This window comes from Bombus vosnesenskii, unplaced genomic scaffold (genome assembly GCF_011952255.1).
Source record: "Bombus vosnesenskii isolate JDL3184/JDL3185 unplaced genomic scaffold, Bvos_JDL3184-5_v1.1 scf7180000015131, whole genome shotgun sequence".
Classification (NCBI taxonomy): domain Eukaryota; kingdom Metazoa; phylum Arthropoda; class Insecta; order Hymenoptera; family Apidae; genus Bombus; species Bombus vosnesenskii.
In genome coordinates, this window is record NW_022883844.1 from 1 (window position 1) to 23,722 (window position 23,722).

Here is a 23,722-nt window from a genome sequence, read left to right on the forward strand (position 1 = left end):
ATTTTCTTTGTTTTTAATACTATGATAATTCTGAATCTTCCTGCATTTCCTAAAATAAAATTAACTAAGAATATGTTCTTAACTCTCAGCCTCACGATATTCCAATTATATTATACCGTTAATTCAACCAAGTTACCAATCAATCAGCCTCGACGCTACTTCCCTGTCTTTATAAAACCAGTATTAAAATAGACACAAATTACCATAAACTAGATACAAACTACTCGAATGAACATTAAGAGAGTATATGGGGCATTTTATGTGGGTCATTAAGAATCTGCTTAAGTATATAATTAGCATCGATAAACGTCAAACGCGAGGGAACGAGTATGCGAAGGATTAATAAACGATCTTGAAGTCCAGCGTGATTTATGTATGACTCGGCTGATTTTTTTCTAGGTTGCTGATGGTGTGGGTGTTCGACGGCCACGTTTGGAACATGAAACTTCTGGACCCCGACGTTTTCACGTCGTTCTCTTTAGCGTCCCTCACGGAACTTCCGGCCGCTGTTCTACTCGCCCTTTTCCTCGACAGATGGGGCAGACGATGGATGGGTTTCGCATCGGTGTTCCTCTGTGGCATTTTCTCCTTCGTTGCCATCGCTACCCCCTCTGGTAACATTTTTTCTTTTTTTTTTTTTATTTCTTGATAAATGACTTGTCAATCAATATTATTCAATAAAATAGCAGGAACGTGTGAATAGCAGTGAGAAAGCGGGGGTGAATTTTATAGAAAAAATCCGGTTTTATCGATCGACGGTCGTTTTAAAAAGCGCTTTTCTGAAGCTTCTCCAGTGAAAGCTTTGGGAGATTGAGAAATGAAAGCTCGTGCTTGATGCAAGAATAATGTTTTTGTTAGATAGTAAGGAGATAAGCGGTAGCGTTAGGGGATATCCGTGTTTTCAAGGACATTAAGGAGTGGAAAATAGACATTTTTTAATCCGTATTTAGAATAGAACGTTGTAGTTATAAAACAATTTACTATTTTTATTTCCTCATCTTGCAACAAAACTTTCCTTCGAATTCTCTTTTATCGTTTATAGACAACAGACTTGAACGACATAATAATATAGACCCGTATTATTTAAAATCGTATTATAGAGAATTTACAATTATACAATTCGGTCATTTTACTTAGTATTAATAATAATCGAATCTTATAAAATTTTTTTATACAAATATTCTTCTTCTCTTCTTTTCTTTTTCTTTTTCGCCCTTAAATCCTATTCCATTAACGATTGACATTTATTTCTCAACGTCACATACTCGACAGGGATGACATTTAATTTTTAATTGAACCATGCGCGCATCGGGTGTATGTATCGTGCGTGGAATGCGGCGATCGTGGCATTTACATATTTCTCAACTTATTCAAGGTTCGACAATGGTTGCCATGGCGATTATAGCGCGGCTTGGGATGAATATCGCCGCGAATATTGGTTTCCAATATGCAGCGGAAATACCGCCGACTGTGATGAGAGCTCAGGGCGTGTCTTTGATCCATATCATCGGTTATATCGCCCACATTTTGGGACCTTACATTATTTATCTGATAAGTGAATCGAAATTTCTGTTAACGACATCGTATTTCTACGATCCGAAAATTACTCAACCTCTTTTTTAATTTACGACTAATATTATCTGTTATTGAAATACGTTTTTTTAAGTTGGTTTAATTCGTAGAAAAATTATGTTCCTTGTCGGCCATGGATTCTTCTTGTGATCTTACGAATCACGGAAACAAGATAGATTTTCGATATATTTTCCTCCGTTTCGTTTTTTTGCGAAGGAAATGTAACTTTTCTATTGTCTGTAATTATTTACAGGTTTGCGATACTACACTATAGCTTCGTTTCTAAATGAAACGAATGTTTACATAATCTCGTTATACAGGTAACACCAATGATCCTTTGTATATTGACAACTTCTTCAAATTCTGTCTTTAACCAATATTCTTTATTAATATTTAAAAGAAGTATTCATTTATTTCCCGAAAATCGAAGGGAAATTAAGGAATTAGCGGAAAGCGGAATTAATCGCTATTACTTCTAAAAGAGGTATAAAGGGAAGCGTATAAAAGGGAGAATATTTTTCATTTAATTTAGGCTGACATTGATCCATCTTTACCGCTGGTTGCCCTCGGTTTGCTGTCTTTTGGACACGCCTTCCTGACCCTTGGCTTGCCAGAAACGTTGAACCAGGAATTACCAGAAACCCTACAGGAGGGTAACGACTTCGGCAAGGAACAAAGTTTCTGGTGGGTTCCGTGTATATCCTCGTAAGTATAGATTCTATAATATTCTTCCTCCGCCTTATGTCAATATAAATTTACTAATAATCGTTTATTTCAATTTGACAGGAGCAAAATGCTGAAAAAATCTTATAGAAAGAAGAAAGGCCTTTCAAATCCAGCGTTTACTGGCAGTGTTCAAAAAATGGATTGTACTAGGTTATAGCGGTTAGATTTGGCGACGGCGCGAAACTTGCCAGTGGCGCGAAACTTGCCAGTGGTGCGAAATTTGCCAGTGGGGTGAAACTTACCAGTGGCATGAATCTTGTCAGTGGCGTGAATCTTGTCAGTGGCGTGAATCTTGTCAGTGGCGTGAATCTTGTCAGTGGCGTGAATCTTGTCAGTGGCGTGAATCTTGTCAGTGGCGTGAATCTTGTCAGTGGCGTGAATCTTGTCAGTGGCGTGACTCTTGTCAGTGGCGTGAATCTTGTCAGTGGCGTGAATCTTGTCAGTGGCGTGAATCTTGTCAGTGGCGTGAATCTTGTCAGTGGCGTGAATCTTGTCAGTGGCGTGAATCTTGTCAGTGGCGTGAATCTTGGCAGTGGCGTGAATCTTGTCAGTGGCGTGAATCTTGTCAGTGGCGTGAATCTTGTCAGTGGCGTGAATCTTGTCAGTGGCGTGAATCTTGTCAGTGGCGTGAATCTTGTCAGTGGCGTGAATCTTGTCAGTGGCGTGAATCTTGTCAGTGGCGTGAATCTTGTCAGTGGCGTGAATCTTGTCAGTGGCGTGAATCTTGTCAGTGGCGTGAATCCTGTCAGTGGCGTGAATCTTGTCAGTGGCGTGAATCTTGTCAGTGGCGTGAATCTTGTCAGTGGCGTGAATCTTGTCAGTGGCGTGAATCTTGTCAGTGGCGTGAATCTTGTCAGTGGCGTGAATCTTGTCCGTGGCGTGAATCTTGTCAGTGGCGTGAATCTTGTCAGTGGCGTGAATCTTGTCAGTGGCGTGAATCTTGTCAGTGGCGTGAATCTTGTCAGTGGCGTGAATCTTGTCAGTGGCGTGAATCTTGTCAGTGGCGTGAAACTTGCCAAATTCGTTGTAAATATAGTTATTAAACGTGTGCGTGTGATGTTAGATGTTAAGATATTACGAACGTATTGAGATTGGAGAGCTATTGAGAGAAACTAGGAAGAAGTATCGATTACTGCAGTGAAAGAGACAAGAATCGTCAAATTACACAAGGTATACGTTTAAGCAATTAATTGACGCTTCATCGACGAAGTAGCTTTGTTGCACACAAGATAATTTTCTTTAAAGTGTATCTTTTTTTAATTGGATTGACTGTATAAAAATGTGAAGAAATTTAAAGAATTAAGAACGCGGCATTTAAAGTACGTTGCGTTCACATATTGCGATGTAATTATTTCGCGTACTATAACGTCGGTAAAGTGTTGGAAATGAGAAACGATTCAAGTATCTTATGTAAATGTACAATTAAATTCAGTATTGGATATATGTATTAAAGGAAGCGATATATAAGGAAATAATATACCATAGTATTTACGCATCTTTCGCTTTAAAAATCGAAAAGAAAGATCTATATCTTTTTCTTCTTGCTCTTTTTTTTCTTTTCTCGTTGAAGGAATACTCTAGTTGAATTGATTTAACTATGAAATACCGTGAATAACAAAGGATTGCCACGAGACTCGAAACACAAAAAGAGAGCTGTCTTCGCGCATTGTCAAGCTTTCAACTTGTCTCCTTTATTACGAATCGCCTTTGTATCAATATAGGTGATTCATAAATCGCCGACACTTGAAATGAGAGTTTCGATCGACTTTTAAACCGAAGAGTATTTTGCGTTCGCTCGATCAACGTGGCTTTTTTTCATCATCCATTTATGCATCAACACGTTGAATGCTTTGAAAACTCTGAGATCTCTGTTATTTAATTTAAATATATACATACATATATATATATTATTCTAATGAAACATCAAAATTGAAATTCTTTTATGATATTTCCTTTTTTATGATCTTTCAGTATTAATACGAGAAATATCTCTATTTGATATATTTAGATATAATAAGAATATTACTTCTAATAAGTATCCTTGAATCCGTAATTACTGATCATTCATAAAATGGAATGCATTAAAACAATTAATTGCTAAGCGTTCATTAGCTACCATCATACCCAATTGAGATTATAAAATGAAAGTTGTAGGATCTTTTTAAGCAGGAATTTTTTTTAATACAAAGGATATTAACATAATGTTCGACATTCTTCCGAAATTGTTCTGTTTAAATCCAATGGAAAAAGCAGTAAATAATTTATAGAATTATATACAAATTTTAGAAGAAAAATTGATAGATAATGAGTTAATTTTGAAAATGCTCAGTGTTATGACCCGGGGTGTGTGACCTGGGCCAGGCAGAGAGTCGCCCGGCGTAACACTCAGGTTTAAATGTTACTTGAAACAGATCGAAACTCCGTCACGTGTTCAATTAGAAATAGTAAAATTCTGATTCGTGAAGAGACGCGAATATTTCCAATCTCGTTCCTTTCGATCCTCCGACCTGTTCGTCTTAAGCGCGCAATCTCCGTTATACCACCTTTAAACAATGATTCTAGCAACTAGAATCATTCGCGTACTTATGAGACTAGCCCCTGCTTTCAGTTACCGATTAAAAAGACATACTATTGTTCGTTGCAAATATCAGCTATCGTTCCTCAAAACCTGAGATTCTTTGAAATATTCCTACGCTAGAGATTCAACTGTACATAATTGTTCAAGGCTACAAGTTAGTTCGATCCTCGTGATGCAATGGATAATAATTCGATCGTCTGGAAAATAATTCTGGACGAAAGAATTCTCATTTAACCCTTGACGGTCGATGATTTTGTAAATCATGTACGATATCGTAATCAGGAATGAATTCTTTTATATTTTTAATCTTGAAATTACACAGGGCCAATACATATTAAGCTGAATCGCAAATAAATATTAAGGGAGTCTTAAGGAGTTATAATATCGACATTTCTTATCAATACGATAGTGATATAATAATGTGATATAGTACAGAGTGTTTCGTAACTGATGATTCTTCGTATTTTCGAGAAAATAAATTTTGAATATGTTTCGTGAATGTCGTGTGAACACGAGCTGACAAAGCTTCAGAATTTCATTCTCTCGAACGTCGTACGAAAATCTCTCGTTCTATATTTTCAACAGATCCTTTCACATAGTATTATTCTGTACCACTGGTTATTAACCACATTAACTAACCACTGGTTATCACAGTATCAATTACCAGACACCCTGTATAATACAGAATATTACTTCAAATATCCGTATAATGAAGCATTTCATTTTCTATAATTAATTATAATTAAGTTCGGCTGTTAAGGGTTAATACATTGTAACATAAGTGATCGTTATCGTAGAACTTCTAATTATAGGATGGAGTTAGATTAGACGTATAATGATGAACGAGGATCATCGAGCATTAATGTATTTAATTATAGAGATATTTAGCAGTTTATTTTTGTTCGGGGGATTCGTCGATGTGTGTGCAAATAAAAAGTAGAATTGTTTCTTATATTAAGGTTTATGGAAGTTTTATTCGGTGAATCAATCTTATGGACGTGAGTGTATACGCGTATGTATACGTGAGTGATGATTATGAATACTATGAATAGGTTTCTTCAGATTGATTGCGTTGTTATTGGCACAACGACGAACACTGATCGTCATACGATGGCACGATTTGCTTACAATATTCTTTCCTTTCTTTTTTTCTTCTTCCTAAACCATAGAAACAGTCAATTAGAGTTATTTTTTTTTTTAATGTACGTACAACTCGTTTTAGATAGATAAAAGTCCAGCAGTTGGTGCTGAAGAAATTATAACAATAATTTAAAAAGTCTTCAAGCTTGGATTTTATTAATATTGTACGTTATTTAAAATCGTACAAAAAATATAACGAATAGATAAATAATCGTTAAAAATACGTGGATAATCGTTCAAAAGATATAAAACTGTTTCTTTTCACAAAGAAAAATTATCTAAACGTACTATTTTTTTAAATAAGATTTTGTCCAATATATTCCAGTAAAAAATGTTAAAAACATTAAAGGAATCAAAAATTTAAATCTCCCTAATTTATTATTTACGTAATTAATAAATTACGTAATTATTAATTTACGTAACATTTTCGATATTATTCTACGTAATATCTTTGAATATCAAATTAGCACCAACCGCTGAACGATTCGAACGTGCGTAACGCAAGTGAAAATTAGCATTAAAATTATAAAAGCTCTTAAAAGATAATAATAAAAATTATATAGGAACACGATTTCTAAGCTCGCTCTTTTTAGAATTAAGGCTTACAAATTCTTAAACGTAAACGATAAAAATAAAAATTAATGTAGGAGAATAGAAAAATAATATGTTCCGATTTTTTCTCGTACAAAAATCGTCAGACTGATCCGCTTGTAATATTGTTACTTCTAAAAAAACACGAATCCTCCTTCGTGTTTTTTAATTGAATTATTATTAAAAATCAGATAATTATCGTTCACAGGAGTGATAGTGTTGATGTCCATTGAAGTGTGTCTTATGGTAGCAAGGCAACGACCAGAAATGTTGGTCCCTTCCGAATTCTTCGCCTTGCTTGATAGTCTGAGGAAGATTCTGGCCGACAGTTTCCGGCAAGAACAAAACCAGTGCAGCGCCAAAAAAGGACACCGTGCTGATAATGAGCATTGGAAATCCCTCCCAAATTGCAGCCTAATGAACAAATATTAATTTATATGAGCAAAGGTTAAATACCATGAAAATCTGGTCAAAGTATTTCTCATTTAAAAAGTTTCATTAGAAAGTTTCAACCAATATAGTTTCATATCATAAGTTATTCCATCATTTTTTATTTTAAATTTCAATTTTTTGATTAAAGATCAGTTAAAGAAAAGCGTTGGTTGCGACTTCCAAAACGGGCTTTCTAGAAAGTGAGAAATATTTTGATCAGATTTTTATAATATTTAACTTCTTCAGGAAACAACTTGTTTTAAGGTAAGAAAAAAACTATTTTACATTATCATGAGAAAATTTACATGAGAGCTTTTTCATAATTTCTAATAGCGCTTATTGTATCTTTTGGAATAAATTAAAGAGAAGTTGAACGTGGATGAGCTTAGCGGTGTTTCAAAAATGTTGTAACAACAATAGTAGTATAAATATTTATTTACCGAGTCAGTGATATATGGCGCCAAAGAGTGTGCAACTATTCCGAAAAGATGAATGAAAGATACGCCCTGCGATCTGACTGGCGTGGGCAGAAGTTCTGCTGCATACTGAAGACCAACATTGGCTGCCATGTTCAGACAGAATCGCGACAATATTGACATTACTAATTTCGCGAGCACTGGGGAATAAATAAAAAAATACAAAATTAATCCTGGATACACAATACTTGATTGTAAGTTTAATTAAAAATATAGTCCGATCGAAGCTTAATCAAAATCAAATTAAAATTTCACACAAACTTTAAACTTCTATAAATCTCCAAATTCTAGAAAACCAACATATAGAAAATTATTGCTTCTAAAATGTGCACACCTCTTTCAATTTCGCCACTAAATTAATTCCTAATAATTCCTAAATTCTAGTTCCATCAAAATAATTATTTTCCAAGATTAATACCTTCGAAGTTGTCAAAATTCTTTTACATTCATCATCAACTTAATTTCAGATTTTTCTCAATAATACGTCATTATAATCGTTTTAATTTTACTTTAATAAACAGATCGATATATTTACTGGAATGCAGCATAAGATCAGCGATACTGAGTACACAGGTCATTGCCATCGTGAGAAATCCGCAGAGTCTACGACCCCACCGGTCGAGCAACAGGGCGAGTAATAACCCAGCTAGAAGTTCTGTGGCACAGGCGATCGAGAACGACACGAACACCGAGCTCTGGATAAGTTTTAATGAATACACGTGATCGTCGAACGAGATCAGGGTAAAACACCTACAAGATTGTATCGGTTATTTATGAAGGTTTTATCGCAACATGAACTCGTATCTTATACTTGCCAGAATGCAACTAGAAGAATAGTGTTTCTCGCCAACCGTGGCGTTTTGAACAGATCGAGCAGCGTCGCTGATTCTTGAATTTTGTCCGGTGCCTCCATGTTACTCTGCAAGAATTTATTTCGAGAATAATTAACGAAAGATATAATACGAGTCGTGCCTTTAGCCCTTACTCAGTTCAAAATTCATAACACACTGAAAAGAAATTTTATTTTCATTGTATTCGTCATTAATAGATAGCACGAACAGTGGCACTTTGCATTCTGTTTTATGGCATTAGTTGGCATGGCTTTTGATATCGAGATTTATTAATATAATGGGTGGTTGGTTGATTAAATACTTTTCTGATCCGAAATACAGTCGGGAACAAAACTAAGTGGATTAGTGGAGAAAATGTAAAAATTCATTTCAATCATTTGCTGAACTATCTGCATATTATTAGAAGGAAATATAATAAATAAAACTCAAGTATATGAGGCTGATACTAATTTGATTATACTTTCTTCACATCTATTTCCATTAACTATAGCGGCTTATTTTTATCCCCGATTGTACTTGTAAATTGTAAATATTTTATAATTTCTATATAAATTCCCAGATTTACTTCAAATTTTGTACGAGATCGATATAATACCACAATGGAATCGCGACAGTCAAGTTTCATTTCATATTTCATTTTTCATCGCGTTTCATTTTTAAAACCTGTCTATGCATGTTAAAATACATTCGCGAGTCTGTGTGTTTTCGACGCGAATCAAATATATCTGTCAGCACAGATTCAAGTACTGTACCGTATGATTTCGCGTAAGCTTTCTAGAATTCTATTTGATCGAACTTACAACTAATATATCGTAAATACGCGAGTCTGGATTTCTACGATTGATCCTAGCTATTCTCCGTAGTTTCTCAACAACCTTGTCCATCATCCCGTTGGAAACGTACCAGCTTGAACAGAGCAAATACGAGTGATATGGATCGATAAGTAAATTTGCATAAATCTCAAAGCGCAAGTTGAGAATTCGAATAATCGAACGATTAGGAGTTTACTTACCGGGCGTTCTCGGGAAGAATCCACGGTGTGATAGCGACAGATAACAGCGGTATGGCAGTAACGTAAGTAAAATATCTCCAGTTCGCGATATAATAGGCTATCCATGGTAAAATTGTACTGGCCACTGCGAAGTATACGCCAAAGGCGATATTCACGACCAACGTTCGTTTCGAAACAGCCATATATTCGAGAACTGTGGGATAATTGATCGTCGATGACTCTCGGAATAACTGATTATTATATCAAGATACTTAACGATTATTCTTTATGTTGCAGTAATAGAACATGGAAGATTTATCGAGTGAAATCAACTTAATTGTAGGATAATTGTAAGATTATAAATATAATTCCGATTTTAAATTAATCCGTTTACTCTGAAAACGTGAATTTTCCGAGTTTGAGCTGGTCCGTATAACAAAAAGCGCTACATAATACGCGTGTTTTGCTTCTAACGTATTTAAACGAATTACGTGTTGAAAATTTTGTGATAATTTTCATTTCGAACGAATATACAGAGTGGTTGGTAACTGATGGTACAAGCGGAAAGGGGGTGATTCTACGCGAAAAAAGAAGTCGAAAATATACAATAAACGTTTTTCGTTCGAGGCTTTGTTTTCGAGAAAATCGACTTTGAATTTTCGCTCGATACGCGTGCACTTTATCGCGTCTCGTTATAACGGATCTCACTGTAGATCGTTGTCTCGATGGAAGAATTAAAAAAGAAATTTGTATTCTATATTTTCGACTTCTTTCCGCTTGTACCACCAGTTACCAACCACCTTGTATAACTCGATTTAAGAATATCAAGATATAACTATCCTCGACGACATGAAAATCGATGAAACGATCTTTAACAATAACAAAATCAATATATTCATCTCTGGTGGTGGCAAAAGCTCTTGAATCAAGAACTCGAACCGTATAGTTCAATCGAGTACAGCAACGTCAAAATTATCTTCGAGGAACAATTCATCAAAAATTTCTCACGCAACATCATCTTTCACGTAATAGAAACATTGACTTCATACTAACGTTATCTCTCGCGTGACTGAAACATTGGCTTATCGGTCGAACCTCTCGCACTTTCTACTTCGTAGAAGGCTTACCGATAATCAGAGGAATGTTGATACAGTTATCGAACGCCAGTCCAGTGAGAAACCTACAGACGGCGAATGACCAAAAACTATTTGCGCTGGCAGTGAAAAGGGAGGCAAAAAGGGCGATACCATTGCAGAACATTAAAGCTGGGATACGACCCTTGTGATCGGCGATCCAACCGACTAGGAAACCACCGATGATGGATCCGCAGAAGAAGATGGCCTGCGCCGTTGATACGAGGTATTCTCGGTCGCATACCCAATCTAGCTAATCACCAAGGTTAAGAGTTAGTCAGCGAAAAACCAGATTCATATTTTTCAGAATATAATTTTAATCCTGCTGCGGTCTTCGAATTTTTATATCTCGATTCTGCTCGCAGTTCGATGAATGAAAGAGTTCTTTATGCTCTGAAAAAAACGTTCGCGTAAAATCGGGACGAGGAATTATCCGTACTAACAATTATCGTCTTATACTTTCTTTAAACTTAAGAAATTTACTATAACAAGGTTAGATTAGATCGGAAATGACCCAAAGAACGCAGCAGAAGTGTAAGAATTTCGAAGCATGCGATTCAGACAACGATGTGAATACTTCACCTCAGTTCCTATACTAGGATATGGAATCTGCGTAAAATTATACTCCCATTGAGTACATTTTATCGTTTTGTTTGTTTGGAAGCCCGATAAGCTCAGGCTCTTATCGCTCTTCAACAGCTCTGTGAAGTTTACGTCCTTCCGTTGACATTGTTCGTAATAAGGATAAACGTTCGTCACTGGAATCGCTATCTTAATCCTAAACATCCCATACGATAGATGATTGATCATTTTAATTATTAAAATAAGAACCAAAGTCCAGACAGAGTAATCCAAAAATATCTTGTATCTTATCGTGAAATTTTTCTACAATTTTTTCTAATAATTTTCGAAATGTTCGAAAATTCGAGAAATTCCAGAAATCGCGATATCTCGCATATTTTTCACAATATTTTAAAGTCACTTTCTACGAACAATCAAAAATATCGTTCAAAGTTTAAAGGAGCTTTGGTTGCTACGTATATCTCCTTTTCTTTCTTTCCTTCATTATACATACTTACCTCTCTTCTTCGGTGAAATTCGAGTTTACTAATTCGTCTATCCTGCACCAGTGTTCCGTGGGAATAATCGTAATGAAAAATTGCGAGAAATACAGAAACGCGTACGTCGCGCCATAAGGTAGTAACGACAATAACAACAGCCATTGATATCTCCCGTAGTCACCGACATACGGCAGAACATCATCGAAACTTTCCAATCTTGGTCTCAATCGAGTCGCTTCAGTGGGCAATATAGAGTTACTCTTCTCGTCCTTCATTTCGCTGAAACAAAATCCATCCTTGATTTCCAGGCGTAGCAGTATAAAAGTCGTATAACAAAGTTTTCAGTCTTCTAGTCTTTGAAATAAATGTCATTCGGCAGTTCCTTTGATGTTTCGCATTCTGTAATTCCAATTACAATGCTCCTTTCCTCTCCCACAAACAGGAAATTATTTTCTGACAGAACGCAGGAACAATCTTACCCGTCATTCACGTTTTCCCCTTCCATAGTTCGAGCAGCAAAGTCTCAATTATGATTTTAGATTTTGAAAGGCAACGGAGATGAAAGAGGAGACCCGATATGCTGATCGAAAGACGTTCGGAAATGAACTGAAAGAACGAGCGAAGTCCGGCAACTGTTCGCTTTGTTTTCGATTCGGTTAAACGTTAAATTAAGTGTAAGTGTTTGCTCGAGTGCCGGCCAATTACTGTGCCGGGAGTCAAGTGAATCGTGACACGCGACTCGTTCAAATTGAATTGCATACGAACCACGCTCGCGAGATCATCTTTAAAAAGGGCTGATTCGGTATACGCGGCGATGTCAACGTGATATCTACATGTCTGAGGAAAGTTTCGACGAAAGAAATAGCCTCGAGTGCTGGTTAATTGTGTTCGAGTTATCGTTTGGATATCGATATTATAGATTTGCAAATGAGATAGAAGAACCGAAGGAAAGTTTGTCGACTCTGTCATATTTAATTAAATGCAGGAGAAAAATTGAATGGAATAATTTTCTGATTAATATTGTTTGTTTATTACTCGTAATCCTCTTACCCGGCGACTTAAGGGTGACTTCCGGTTACAGTGCTTAACTAAACTAAGTTTTCGATCAATATATCGAACTCTATTGGAAAATAACCGAGAAAATTTTAAGCCATCGAAAGCTAAGAATAAATGAAATAATTGAAGGTTTTTCAAACCTGTTTTAACACTAATATCAGGGATATAAGAAGATGGTACTTCTGATGTATCAACGCAATTATTTGATTATTTACCATTCGTTAAAACAGACGGTCTTAGGGACTGAGGTGGTTAATTAGATATTGAAAAATTAAGAGAACGATTTCCAAGTTAAAAGTAAAATAATATATCGATCTTTCGCAAAATTTTTATATCAAATTGTTCATTTTCGTATCAGATAGAGCAAAAGGTTAAACTGATATGTTTACTTGAAAATGGATTCAGGGAAATTAACCATTTGCCAATTAAATTTAAGCGAATACGTGAAACAATATTATCATATGGAATAAACACGGAAACGAAATAGCTGACAGAAGAACCATCGATTTCGAGACATCGATTAGAATGACTAATGTCATTGTCAGGAGCGAGAAAGTGGTCGAGTGCTCGAAATAACTGACCTGTTTGGAAAATACGACAACGAGAAACGTTCGTGTCTACGAGCCATCGTGTCTACATAATAAATACTTGCGTGTGTACGTCTACACAAATGGCGGCATTTTTAAAATCAGAAATAGAGTATATTACCCTTGATCGTCCAAACGAAACAATTGCTTATAATTACAAGACATTTGATACAGTACTTTGAGAAATCAATATGCTACAATTTGTTGGAAACATTTAGCTTGCACATAAATCACATATGAGCCAAACTCATGCGACTGATAACGTTACATTGCACTGAAACTGAGGACTCGATCGATTCTCAAAATTCCAAATACAATCTTTTAAATTAATTTTCACTCGTTATCAAGAATCCAATCAAAATTTCTTTTTCCTAATTTATTAGTAACATTCTTAGGTAGAACTAATAATTATCGCTTCTCTTTCATAAACGATTATCAAAGCGAAAAATTAAATTCAGTCTATAGAAGAAAATGAATACAGAAGTTGAAACCCTTACCTGTCACCAAATGATTCTTCTATGTCTAATTAACGATAGTCTCACGACGTCAAAGTGAAACTCCAAACTGATCGTTTCTCGTTGCTCTTTGTTCAAAATATCGATCACGATTAATCAGGCACTACCAACCACATCCACTAATATCACTGTCAGATCGATTAACAGCAAGTTATGAAATTAGTAATTAAGGGCACCCTCGATCAAACCGTTTTTCTCTCTCAACGTCACACTAAATCATGTCAAATGTATCTTTCCGTTCCAAATGTCGTCGACTAACTTCCAACGAACAAAATGTCTCAATACACTAAGTTCGATACCTTCGTGTTTTTTGTGGAGATAACCGAAGAATTTTTCCGTTATTGTAGCATTTTCGTTGCTGCTTCTTAATTTAAAAGTAAAGAAATAAAATTAGTTTGAAAAAGCAATTAAAGTAATTCACGTGGGTTTCTTTGAAGACGGCGGAAAATCGATGATAAAACGAAATAGAAATAGAAATAAAATAAAAGAAAATCTGCGATTAAACGAATAATTAATACATGTTATTTTGAAAAGGAAATTGGCGATAAAATAGGCGAAAAACAGTTTCTATTAAAAAGGTTATACGAATAATCAACGCAGTTTGCTTCGAAGCAAAATTAGAATTGGCAATCGAGCGAATGATTGACGATTTATTTGGAAAAGTTAGCGGAATCAATGACTAAACAAGCGAGATTTCGTTAAACACACGATTTCCTTCGTAAAGAAAGAAAAAATAGATTTGTTGATTACACGAATAATCGCTGCAGTTTATCTCAAAGAAGAAATAGCGCGGATGGTCAAACAGGCGAGAAACAAGGTTTCTCCGGGAAAAGAAAATAAAATAGCTGATCGAGTAAATAGTAAATACAATTTACCTTGAGAAAGAAACAGACTCGAGCGATCAACACTGTTTCCCTCGAAGAAACGCTAAAATTAATGGTCAAACAATCAAAGTAAGTAATTTTTCTCGAGGATAAAGTAGGATCAGTAGTTAAATCAACAAGATTGGTACAGCTTCCCTTCAAGAGACACTATGATCAATATTTATACAGGCAGTCACGGAATCTCCCTTTCGACTGATCCAATCATTGAGTGAAACGATTGTATTCGATGAAATTTTCCTCGAAGATGAAGCAGAGTCGCAGATCCTTACGTAAACGACCGATCAAGTTTCCACGGCAATAAACCTAAATTCCCTGGCTAATTGAAATTATAAAGGAGACACGACCACATTTCCATTTAAAGAAATGCAATTGTTAGTTAAACAACGATAGGATTTTCTTATTCGAAAAGAGAGGAGAAAAATGTCCGATGTTCACGAAGTCTTGTACAAATATGAAGGGGAAACCGGCTCGCGTATCGCTGATATAGAAGCTTGCTTAGCGAAGACGAACACGATACTCGGTGACACGTGTTTGCCAATAAAAAAGGAGAGAATCGAAGAGAAACGGAACCAAAGGAAGAAACGTTGATTGACAGTGGAACCGGCGAAACTAGAAATAGTTTGGAAAACACGATTTTCCAATCGCGAACATCGAGGACCACGTGCTCGCGTTGCCATTGATCGAACTCCATTTAGGTTTGCGGCAAATCGTCGCAACAGCGACGTTGGTAGAACAGAGACACAGAGTTCTTCTGTCTCACAAAAAGCAAGGTGCATGCATATGTATTTCCTTGTTTCTCCAAAGCATAGTGGCGCCACGCCGGAAACCGGTTGTCCGAAGCCAGCCATACTTTTCAATGGTATTGAAATGAATTGTATTGTCGTCTTGTCGCGTACTAAAATTGGGATATATGGACGGTGTTAAAAATTGACGTTGAAACACAACTGATTTTTGCAATTTAAATAACGGATGTATTGAAACGAATTCAGTGGATTTTTCAGGTAAATTTGTCGTTTGTTTTACCGGGTTTGATCTTGGATCGACTTTAGTATATTTTTCATATTTAATTGAAATGGGGAATTGCGTTATGTTATTTGTTGATACTCTGTAGGTTAGAAATGTTAGCATCGTTATTTTAGAATTAATATTTACAAAAGGCATAAATGTAATTGAATTCTAAAGAGGATTAATTAAGAATGCTCAAGCTTTTTGTGAGATTTGTTTTTTCTTGCAAGCTACCTCTATAAATTAGACCTCTCCTGAAGGGACACGCAGTTTCGTCAACCGGTTTCTTCTAACAAGATTCGTAGAATTAGCTTTTTGCGAAGGGACTGATTTATGAATATTGTTTCTTCTGAAAAGACTGCTTTGTTACCATAAAAAGTCAAGGACAGGTTTTCGTAGTTTATATTCACCGAAATATTCACACACACAATAATTTCGAACAGTACGATTAACAAATTACTAGATATGTCTGTACAAATTTCACCTTACGCTCGAAGATACAAGCAAAGCGAAAATTAAATTTCCAAATTCAAATATCAAGAACAGTAAATAACTATATGCAGAATATTCTTCTAGCGAAAGACAGACAGTCTCTCTCTACTCACTATGTACATACGAAGAGAAAGATACACACTACATTCCAAACACATGTCCAAACACAGGAATGACCTCGTAACTTACATAACACCACAACTGAAGAAATTACACCATATAACATTGAATGTGACGGATGTAATATGGCACATCAATTATCGAACAAAAAGTTTCATGAAATTCAAATTAAAAGAAATATGGGATCGCGAAACACACAACGGGTGTGCATAAGTTATGTACGTAACTTCCAACTTACACACATGCAATAGGTTTAACCGTTACTGGCGTTGATAATAACAGAAGCACAGTCATGGATCCGTTACCATGTCTAGCGTTGTTTCAACGAGTTTCATTCCCACTTGATTTAGTGTCGCTCCTAACCGCTGGTTCACGCAACAGAGAAGGATAAAATGAACCACGACAGATATACAATTACATACTTACGTACTATATGGTTCAAAGTCTATAAATAATATTGTAGACGGTATAATTAGAAGCCTTCTGTACTATTTCCGCACGCAGTAACGTCCTAAACGTATACACGGAAAACTTTAAATCGTAGCACAATTGAAGCCAGAAGAAATTTTAAAGTGAGCTAAAAAATGAAAAACAAGCCGAAGATTCAAGAATAACAGAATTACACAGGAAACTCTATTTGGTGGGGGGGAGGGAGGGGAGTGCGTTTGAAAATCGATCGCGTATTACGCGGTAGGTAGTAGTTGACTGATATGATTGGAGTCATTACGGATTATTTGATATCACTGTAACTTTTTGAATAAAATTCAATGTCAAGATTTATTCATTATCGATACTTATCTTGTTTACAGTAGATTGCAGAATCGAGATATTCTGTTCGTAATTTTTTATGAAAATGTTCTTCGCTTTGATGAAAAATTTTTATTTTTAAAATGATATAAATGTGATATCTCGACGATATAAACGATGCTTTTCTTTATCTGTATATAAACCAAGCAACTTCTAGTTTTATAGATTTTTACACAAAGTTCGTCAAAATCATACGTAAGAAATATTTTCTTTAGATCTTGTACCGATTTACTGAATTACATATAGTAAATCATGCTAATATTTAATAACTAAATATAACTAGATATAAGTAATTATATTAAATAACAAACGGGATCACAATATTGTTTATGGGTACAGAGACCTTAGAAAAATTATGATCGTAGTCACGTAATTACATTGGTTCCTCAAGAATCCTGTCTACCTTGATAGATCATTAAGCAACGTGACTGGAATCGCATTGCGTCGTCGAAGGAAAATTTTTTATCTTTACTTTGTTGTATGAAAATGCTTTCACTGACTGTGTAGAGGTCGGACTGAGGGAAATCTGTGTTCGCTTCTGGTTTCCATAACAGTAGAACGATGGATCTTGAATAATAGATACATTTCTGTTATGTATTATAAACACGTAACTAAAGAGAATTCCATAATATTACCCAAAAACAGTTCATTCAATTTTAATTTCTGACTAGAAGAGACGAGAAATTTGCTAATGGAAAATTTTCATTTTTAAAATGCTTTACATTTATTAATACTCTTTTTTCGAAAACGATACTTATCGTACCATCTAATACTCGAAGATCAAAGCCTATCACAGTTTTCTGTTCCATCTTTTTTAAATGCTTAAAATATTAAACCTAAATTTAATATTTTTTATCATTTTATTAACACGAAATCTGTTATTAATTATTTCCTGTAATATTGTACAAATATTTCAGTCTTCATTTTGCCATACTAATACATAATGATCGTGATCTATCTTGATCATCTATCTTTTCCAAACTGATAATGTATTCCTTCATGGAATTTACCAGTTTCACTTCCTTATTGTTCATTTATCACCTAGTATCGGTAACAGATTATGTTATACGTGTTTCGTCGGCAAAACAAACAGAACTAAAGTAACAATGCGATTATGGCTGATTTCAGACAATCTGCGGCATTAAATTTTCTCACGTTGTCTCGTAACGATCGTGATTTTCCTTCTGATCCTTCAGATTAAACGTCCTTGAACATCGTTAACTAAATCATGAATTTATAACGAACCCCATTTTTCATTATTTTTTAACAAGATTCCAAAAGATATGAAAAGTAGAAAAAACGGAGAGTTTATCTGAACATAATATTTATCGAATAAATCGAAATTTTATTACACGTATTTAAATATTTAAATAATCTATCATTCGAGTGTGTAATTTGTAATTATAAAATTTTATAATTCGTAAACTCGTAGAAGGCAATTAAAAACTCATGAATACACAAGTGTGTGTCACTTCATGTATGTACTTGTTGTATCGGGTATTTATGACATTCAAATAATAATATCTACATTTAGCTTTCGAAAATTAACTTGCTAATACGAAGCGTATTTACCTTCATATTTTATAATAAACTTAATTATTTCGTTAGCAATGAAACATATGCAGAAATGTAAAAAATCGTAGACAAATATAATGTTCCTAGATTTACTTAACTTCTTAATTTTATTTACAATGATTATTGTAACGAAGTGTCTTGAAGTGGCAATAACTCAAATTTAATCCAATTTTTACGAACACATAATCAAACTCGAATTTTATTCTTTAAGATATAGTTCATTCGAGTAACTCTGAAACGTAATTAATTAACGCTTAGAAACGAAAGATTAAAAACATTTAATCCTCAATGGTGTATCTATTCCACTCTATATTAATATTAAAAAAACATACAAATCGGCGTCAAAAGATGTCAATATTTACAATCATAAAAATCGCCACGTTAAATCATCTTTTCATCTACTAATCCCACTCATAACAGCACACTCACCAAACAAACTATCAATGATCGCAAACGAGTCACAATGCCTTTCACATTTTACGTAAGCAAAAAAAGAATACAACGATCGTGATAGAAACTTTACAAGTGTCCCATTTACATATGTGCGTGTCTGTGTCAAGACTGCAATCAGTAAGATTAATCCCGTCTGTCGTCGACAACATGCTTCTCCGCAACCTTACTAGTTGGCACCGAATAATGGTACAATCGTCTCGTAACATGTATGATTGATAACTCGTCACGCTAGAGGGGCATATTCATTACTCGTCGCTCCAGATTGCATCACGTTAATATTAATTAGCGACAGAAACTACGATAAAGGTCGCGAACTCTCGTATGTTGAACCTTAACATTGGGGCAGTGAACGATATTTATGGAGTAGAGATGATATAGCACTGCACGTACGTAGCTGTGCGCATAGCATCGGATTCCATTGACTGTTAAGGGAATTAAAATGAGAAGAGAGAAGAATTTTCCATAACGATGCTACTAAACGGTATCGAGAAGAATCATTTCGTCGATGGTCTACAATAAAAGATTATAATACGTACTTGAGGCGGATAAGTCTCCTACGTGAAAATTACATTGAAGAAGAAGAAGAGAAAGAGAGCGATATAGAAACATGCGTTCCTTCAAGAAAAAAGAAGAAAAAAACCGACTAGATGAAGTAAGTAGTTCGCAAAAATATAACGTATCGTACCTTCGTGACTTTCCATACGAAAGTCGTATTCAGCTCTCCGTGGCTCACCGAATTAAAAAAAAAATCGTGTTTGTAAGTGTGCTTTAGATACCGAAAAAAACAAGTTTTAAAAATCATGTGACAAGCGCATTTTTAAATCTGAGACGTTATCCTCTTTTGTTCTCCCGCCCCTGCCTTTTCTACGCCCGTCGAGATCGAATTTTCGCGATATTTTGCAATTCGTAGCTGCCTCTTTGGCACGAACAATTAATGTCACGTTTTTAGAGGATTAGACGCTGAAACTATTAAGAGCTGCTCGTCAGAATATTCCTTTTAATCTTTCACACGATGTAAACTTCCGTGGTAATCGACTTTGAAGTTTATTATCTCGTAATCTTTTCATCGAATTTTAATCCTTTTAGGCTTAAATCTGCCGAGTTTCTGAGCACTGCGTACACATGCAAGCAAAATTTCTCCGAGAAGCGGAAAACTTCGAAATTTTTGTATTTATCTATAACGGCATTGTTTTGCATTTGTATTTGTATTTATCTAAATTTCAAGAATGTCTGAAAGTTGCGAAAATTAAGACATTGATATTTTCTTGGTTGCTTGTGGTAGCTGGTATGGCAAAGTAAGTGTACGAAATTTCTGGGATCTATGGGAAAATTCTCGTTTAGCAGTTACGCGTAGGAAAACTTTCAGAAGCAATCGTAATTAACAAATTGACAGTGGAAAAAGTAATTGGCCGATCGCGAATGGTTTTTCCACGCTTATTATAGCTTTAAATCGCGTTACATCTACAATTAGTCTTGAATTGTACCTCCGTAAAAACAAAAACATGTTTCTCCACTGTAACAGCACGAACGACTCCCACGCATACGTCGAATACTCGCTGCGATTCGAATTCCAGGTATTTGTAGCTCGACGATATTTCTCGAAACCCTCTGAAATTGGAATATTCTTCGCGCATTTCTAAGATTCTCCAAGAAGAGATTTCAAGCACTTCTAGGGAGAAATTTCTTGGAAGATTATCTCTGTACTCTTTATGAACATAACGTGAACTTGGCATTATAATATACAGCATGTTGAATGCTGAAATTATCGATTTTATATACAGATTGTTACGACCGTTCGCGGAGAGACGTTATTGGAATAAACTGTGATTTATAACTTGTTATATCGGTGTCTTATTCAATTCAATAACGCACACAAATACAAAGGAAGGGTATTGCAGATTTATGGAGATTATGGAGAAAGATATTAAAGTTGTCAATAAATGCTTTGTTACAGTTGGTACGACCGTTCGCGGAGAGATGCGGTCGCGAGGACGCGTCAGCGAGAGGCGTAAATTCTCGCGACGACTATGTTAATCGACGCCGCGAAATAGTCGTTCCCCTGTTTCGGTTAAGACAACAGAGGTGGTTTAATGAATGTAACACTGTATTAACAGGTTAACATAGAATGATATATTTTACAATAATATGATGAATATGTTACAGAAATTTGACTCGACTTTACGATATCTCTAGATAAATTCGTTTGCTCGTCAGATTTGTCGAAGTGTCACGTTTGACTCGTCAGAAGGAACTGATCCCCTTCGATTATTCCTTTGTCTCATTTGGAAGATGACCCCCACTATGCTCGGGTCACGCCACCGCTCGCGCCTATGATCACGTATGCCTCTTCTTGCGTGAAAAACGTAACGGTCAAAAATCGACGTTTCTAGAGCTCGCTGCTTGGCAACAACTATGCTCTCGTCGATACATTGTATATGATCCGACGGGCAGATAGGGCGGTCTGCCTGTAGGGCCGCGAGCGACGGTTAGAAAATACAGCCTGTGGTAAGCCTCGTGGCGTAACACAGATTTTACGTTAATTTTATTCGAAAGATTTAGGTCAAATTTTTCCTTCGAAGAAGATTTTTCTGTCTTCAAAAGCGATTTTCCATCATTAATCGAAATATCATTTTTGCAATGGCTTGCTAGTGGGATTACGTGTTAAAACGTTCAGCTTTAAAGAGGATTATCTCCATCTCGGCGAGACTAGGCTCTCTAAAAATTGATGAATCCTGTACAGACAATATCTATAGTAAGCAACGCGTCGTCAAAACTTCAAAATATTATTACCCCGCTTTTACGTCGTAGATGTCGACAAAAATATTAATGAGATTTCCTAAGATAATCTCATACTTATTTGTATCGTTAATTCAATCGACTAAGGAACAAGTGGTGAAGAACTATTAGCAGAATCCAGGGAAGGTTTTACTGGCAAGGTTTGTTACAAAACATCTAAGAACGATTTACATCATAATAAAAATAATCGCGCTATCTCGTCGCGTGACATGCGCACGAGGTCTCTGCGATTGCTAATCGATCTACAAATACACGTACATATGTACAAAACTCGTGGCCATACACCACGTTGTCCATATTATTTTCATCGCGTTAATATATTTTGTATATTTATGATGTTATTATTTTACTAGTATAACGATTATTGCACTATATTCTATAAGATGGAGCTTTTGTACGAACAATTTCAGGAACTTTTATAACAGAGGAAAGTACTAATTTTTAACATTAACTACCCACGACAATTTACGACAATTATTTTAACCTACGTTCTTACTCTAATTTTTATTCGCTCGTCTAATGATTGAATTTTTAATCAATCATTGTTGATGAAAAATTGCGATGATAATTGCATTGCGGATCTTTATGCAAATGCATATTTTCGTGGATACAATAATACAATTGAAAGATTTGATACAATCGACAGGACTTGGGCAAAAGTATGTTTCTATCCATTAAATATCATCGATAGTGCTGTACTTTTGGATATTTTACAAAATTTTGCGTCATACGCATTCTATAAATTTTCGTATCTTCGAATCACCCATAATTGCATAAAAATCCGCTGTTTTGTGATAATGAATATTAATGACGGTGGAATTTAAGATTCCTGGATTCAGTAACTTGTCTTACTCTAATACATGTATTGCACGTTTTTGGAAGACTAAAGATTCTTTGCTCGAGATCAACGCGACAAATATTGTACTTCGTGGTGAACGTTTCGCTACAGCCTTTCGACCTCTGTGATCGAGTTTTCGCTTTTCCTCGATTTTATACTCGATCTCCGTAGCATGCTACTCCTTAAAGGTTCACCGCGAAGCGACGCTCTTGTCACGTAAAATAACAAAATAAAAAAAGGAATTTGAAGTAAAAAATAAAAAAAGAAAACTTTATTTTTTTCTAATATCAATACACTTTACAATTTACTTCCGAACTCTAGGCGTGACTTTCTATGACTGACTCTTATGATTTTACTTTCGATCGGATCCGATTACTTTCTTTTGTCATCCCTCAACATCCCCACCGTCCATGCATTTGCTAGGCGTCCGCGATCGTTGCCACGTGCTCTTTCTTCTCGAACCTTCGGTGGAAGGACCGTTGGGATGTTGATGGTTCATTAGGCACTTCAGCGATATACATTGTCGCCGAGTGCCGCCACATCCTTATCTCTATCGTCAGTCCGTCGGATTTGAAGTATGCCGGTCGTGACATACCCCCCTGGTTAGATTGATCTTGGTCCTCTAAGATCGTAGTAGAATGGAATTATTTAAATGTAGATCAAAGGATATGTTTACGCTTTTTTTCAGGGATCGCTATGAATTGATTTTCTGCATGTGATGGTACAAAAGTTATTTCGTTAATCTTAAATATAGCAATTTTACAATATTTGTTAGTGTTCGAGAAGCTAATAATTTCAGAGGCGTAATCATGTTGTAGTTTTCGATCGTGAATTGGTTGGGTTTGTATACAAAGCGTAATTCCTATCCCGTGAATTTAAGGCAACTCATTAAGGGTATTGTTACTAGTGCTAGGGTCAGCATTATCCTGAAAAAAGTACGCTTTCAATCGGTTATCATGTGTCTTTCTCTTAGCATTGTCGATAGAAATAATGTAATAAGGAGTTTTCACATCGTTAATCCTGTAGGGTCCTAACCATTCAAT

At 35.5% G+C, this 23,722-nt stretch overlaps 2 protein-coding genes and 1 long non-coding RNA gene across 5 annotated transcripts; 2 read left to right on the plus strand and 1 right to left on the minus strand.

Annotated features, from left to right (window-relative positions):
• Positions 1-18: 18 nt before the first annotated feature.
• On the plus strand, positions 19-2,278 carry LOC117240985 (solute carrier family 22 member 2-like). Its single transcript, XM_033506991.1, has 2 exons — positions 19-614; positions 1,376-2,278. Exons 1-2 carry the CDS (start codon positions 407-409, stop codon positions 1,621-1,623), a joined length of 456 nt encoding a protein of 151 aa, XP_033362882.1. The 5' UTR covers positions 19-406; the 3' UTR covers positions 1,624-2,278.
• A 1,004-nt stretch (positions 2,279-3,282) lies between these two features.
• On the plus strand, positions 3,283-23,570 carry LOC117240984. Its single transcript, XR_004494850.1, has 3 exons — positions 3,283-4,401; positions 10,756-10,762; positions 23,560-23,570. It is a non-coding gene; the product is annotated as an uncharacterized LOC117240984 (long non-coding RNA).
• On the minus strand, positions 6,659-16,661 carry LOC117240983 (carcinine transporter-like). Of its 3 annotated transcripts, none has more exons than XM_033506988.1 (10): positions 16,449-16,504; positions 11,570-11,830; positions 11,073-11,268; positions 10,485-10,743; positions 9,379-9,571; positions 9,167-9,272; positions 8,331-8,434; positions 8,051-8,265; positions 7,480-7,655; positions 6,659-7,021 (listed from the first exon to the last, which is right to left on the minus strand). In XM_033506988.1, exons 1-10 carry the CDS (start codon positions 16,502-16,504, stop codon positions 6,803-6,805), a joined length of 1,785 nt encoding a protein of 594 aa, XP_033362879.1. In that variant the 3' UTR covers positions 6,659-6,802. The 3 variants fall into 3 exon arrangements, with proteins under 3 accessions (XP_033362879.1, XP_033362880.1, XP_033362881.1); XM_033506989.1 differs by lacking the exon at positions 16,449-16,504 and adding an exon at positions 12,031-12,660; XM_033506990.1 differs by lacking the exon at positions 7,480-7,655 and having other exon boundaries at positions 6,736-7,021; positions 16,449-16,661.
• Positions 23,571-23,722: the final 152 nt, after the last annotated feature.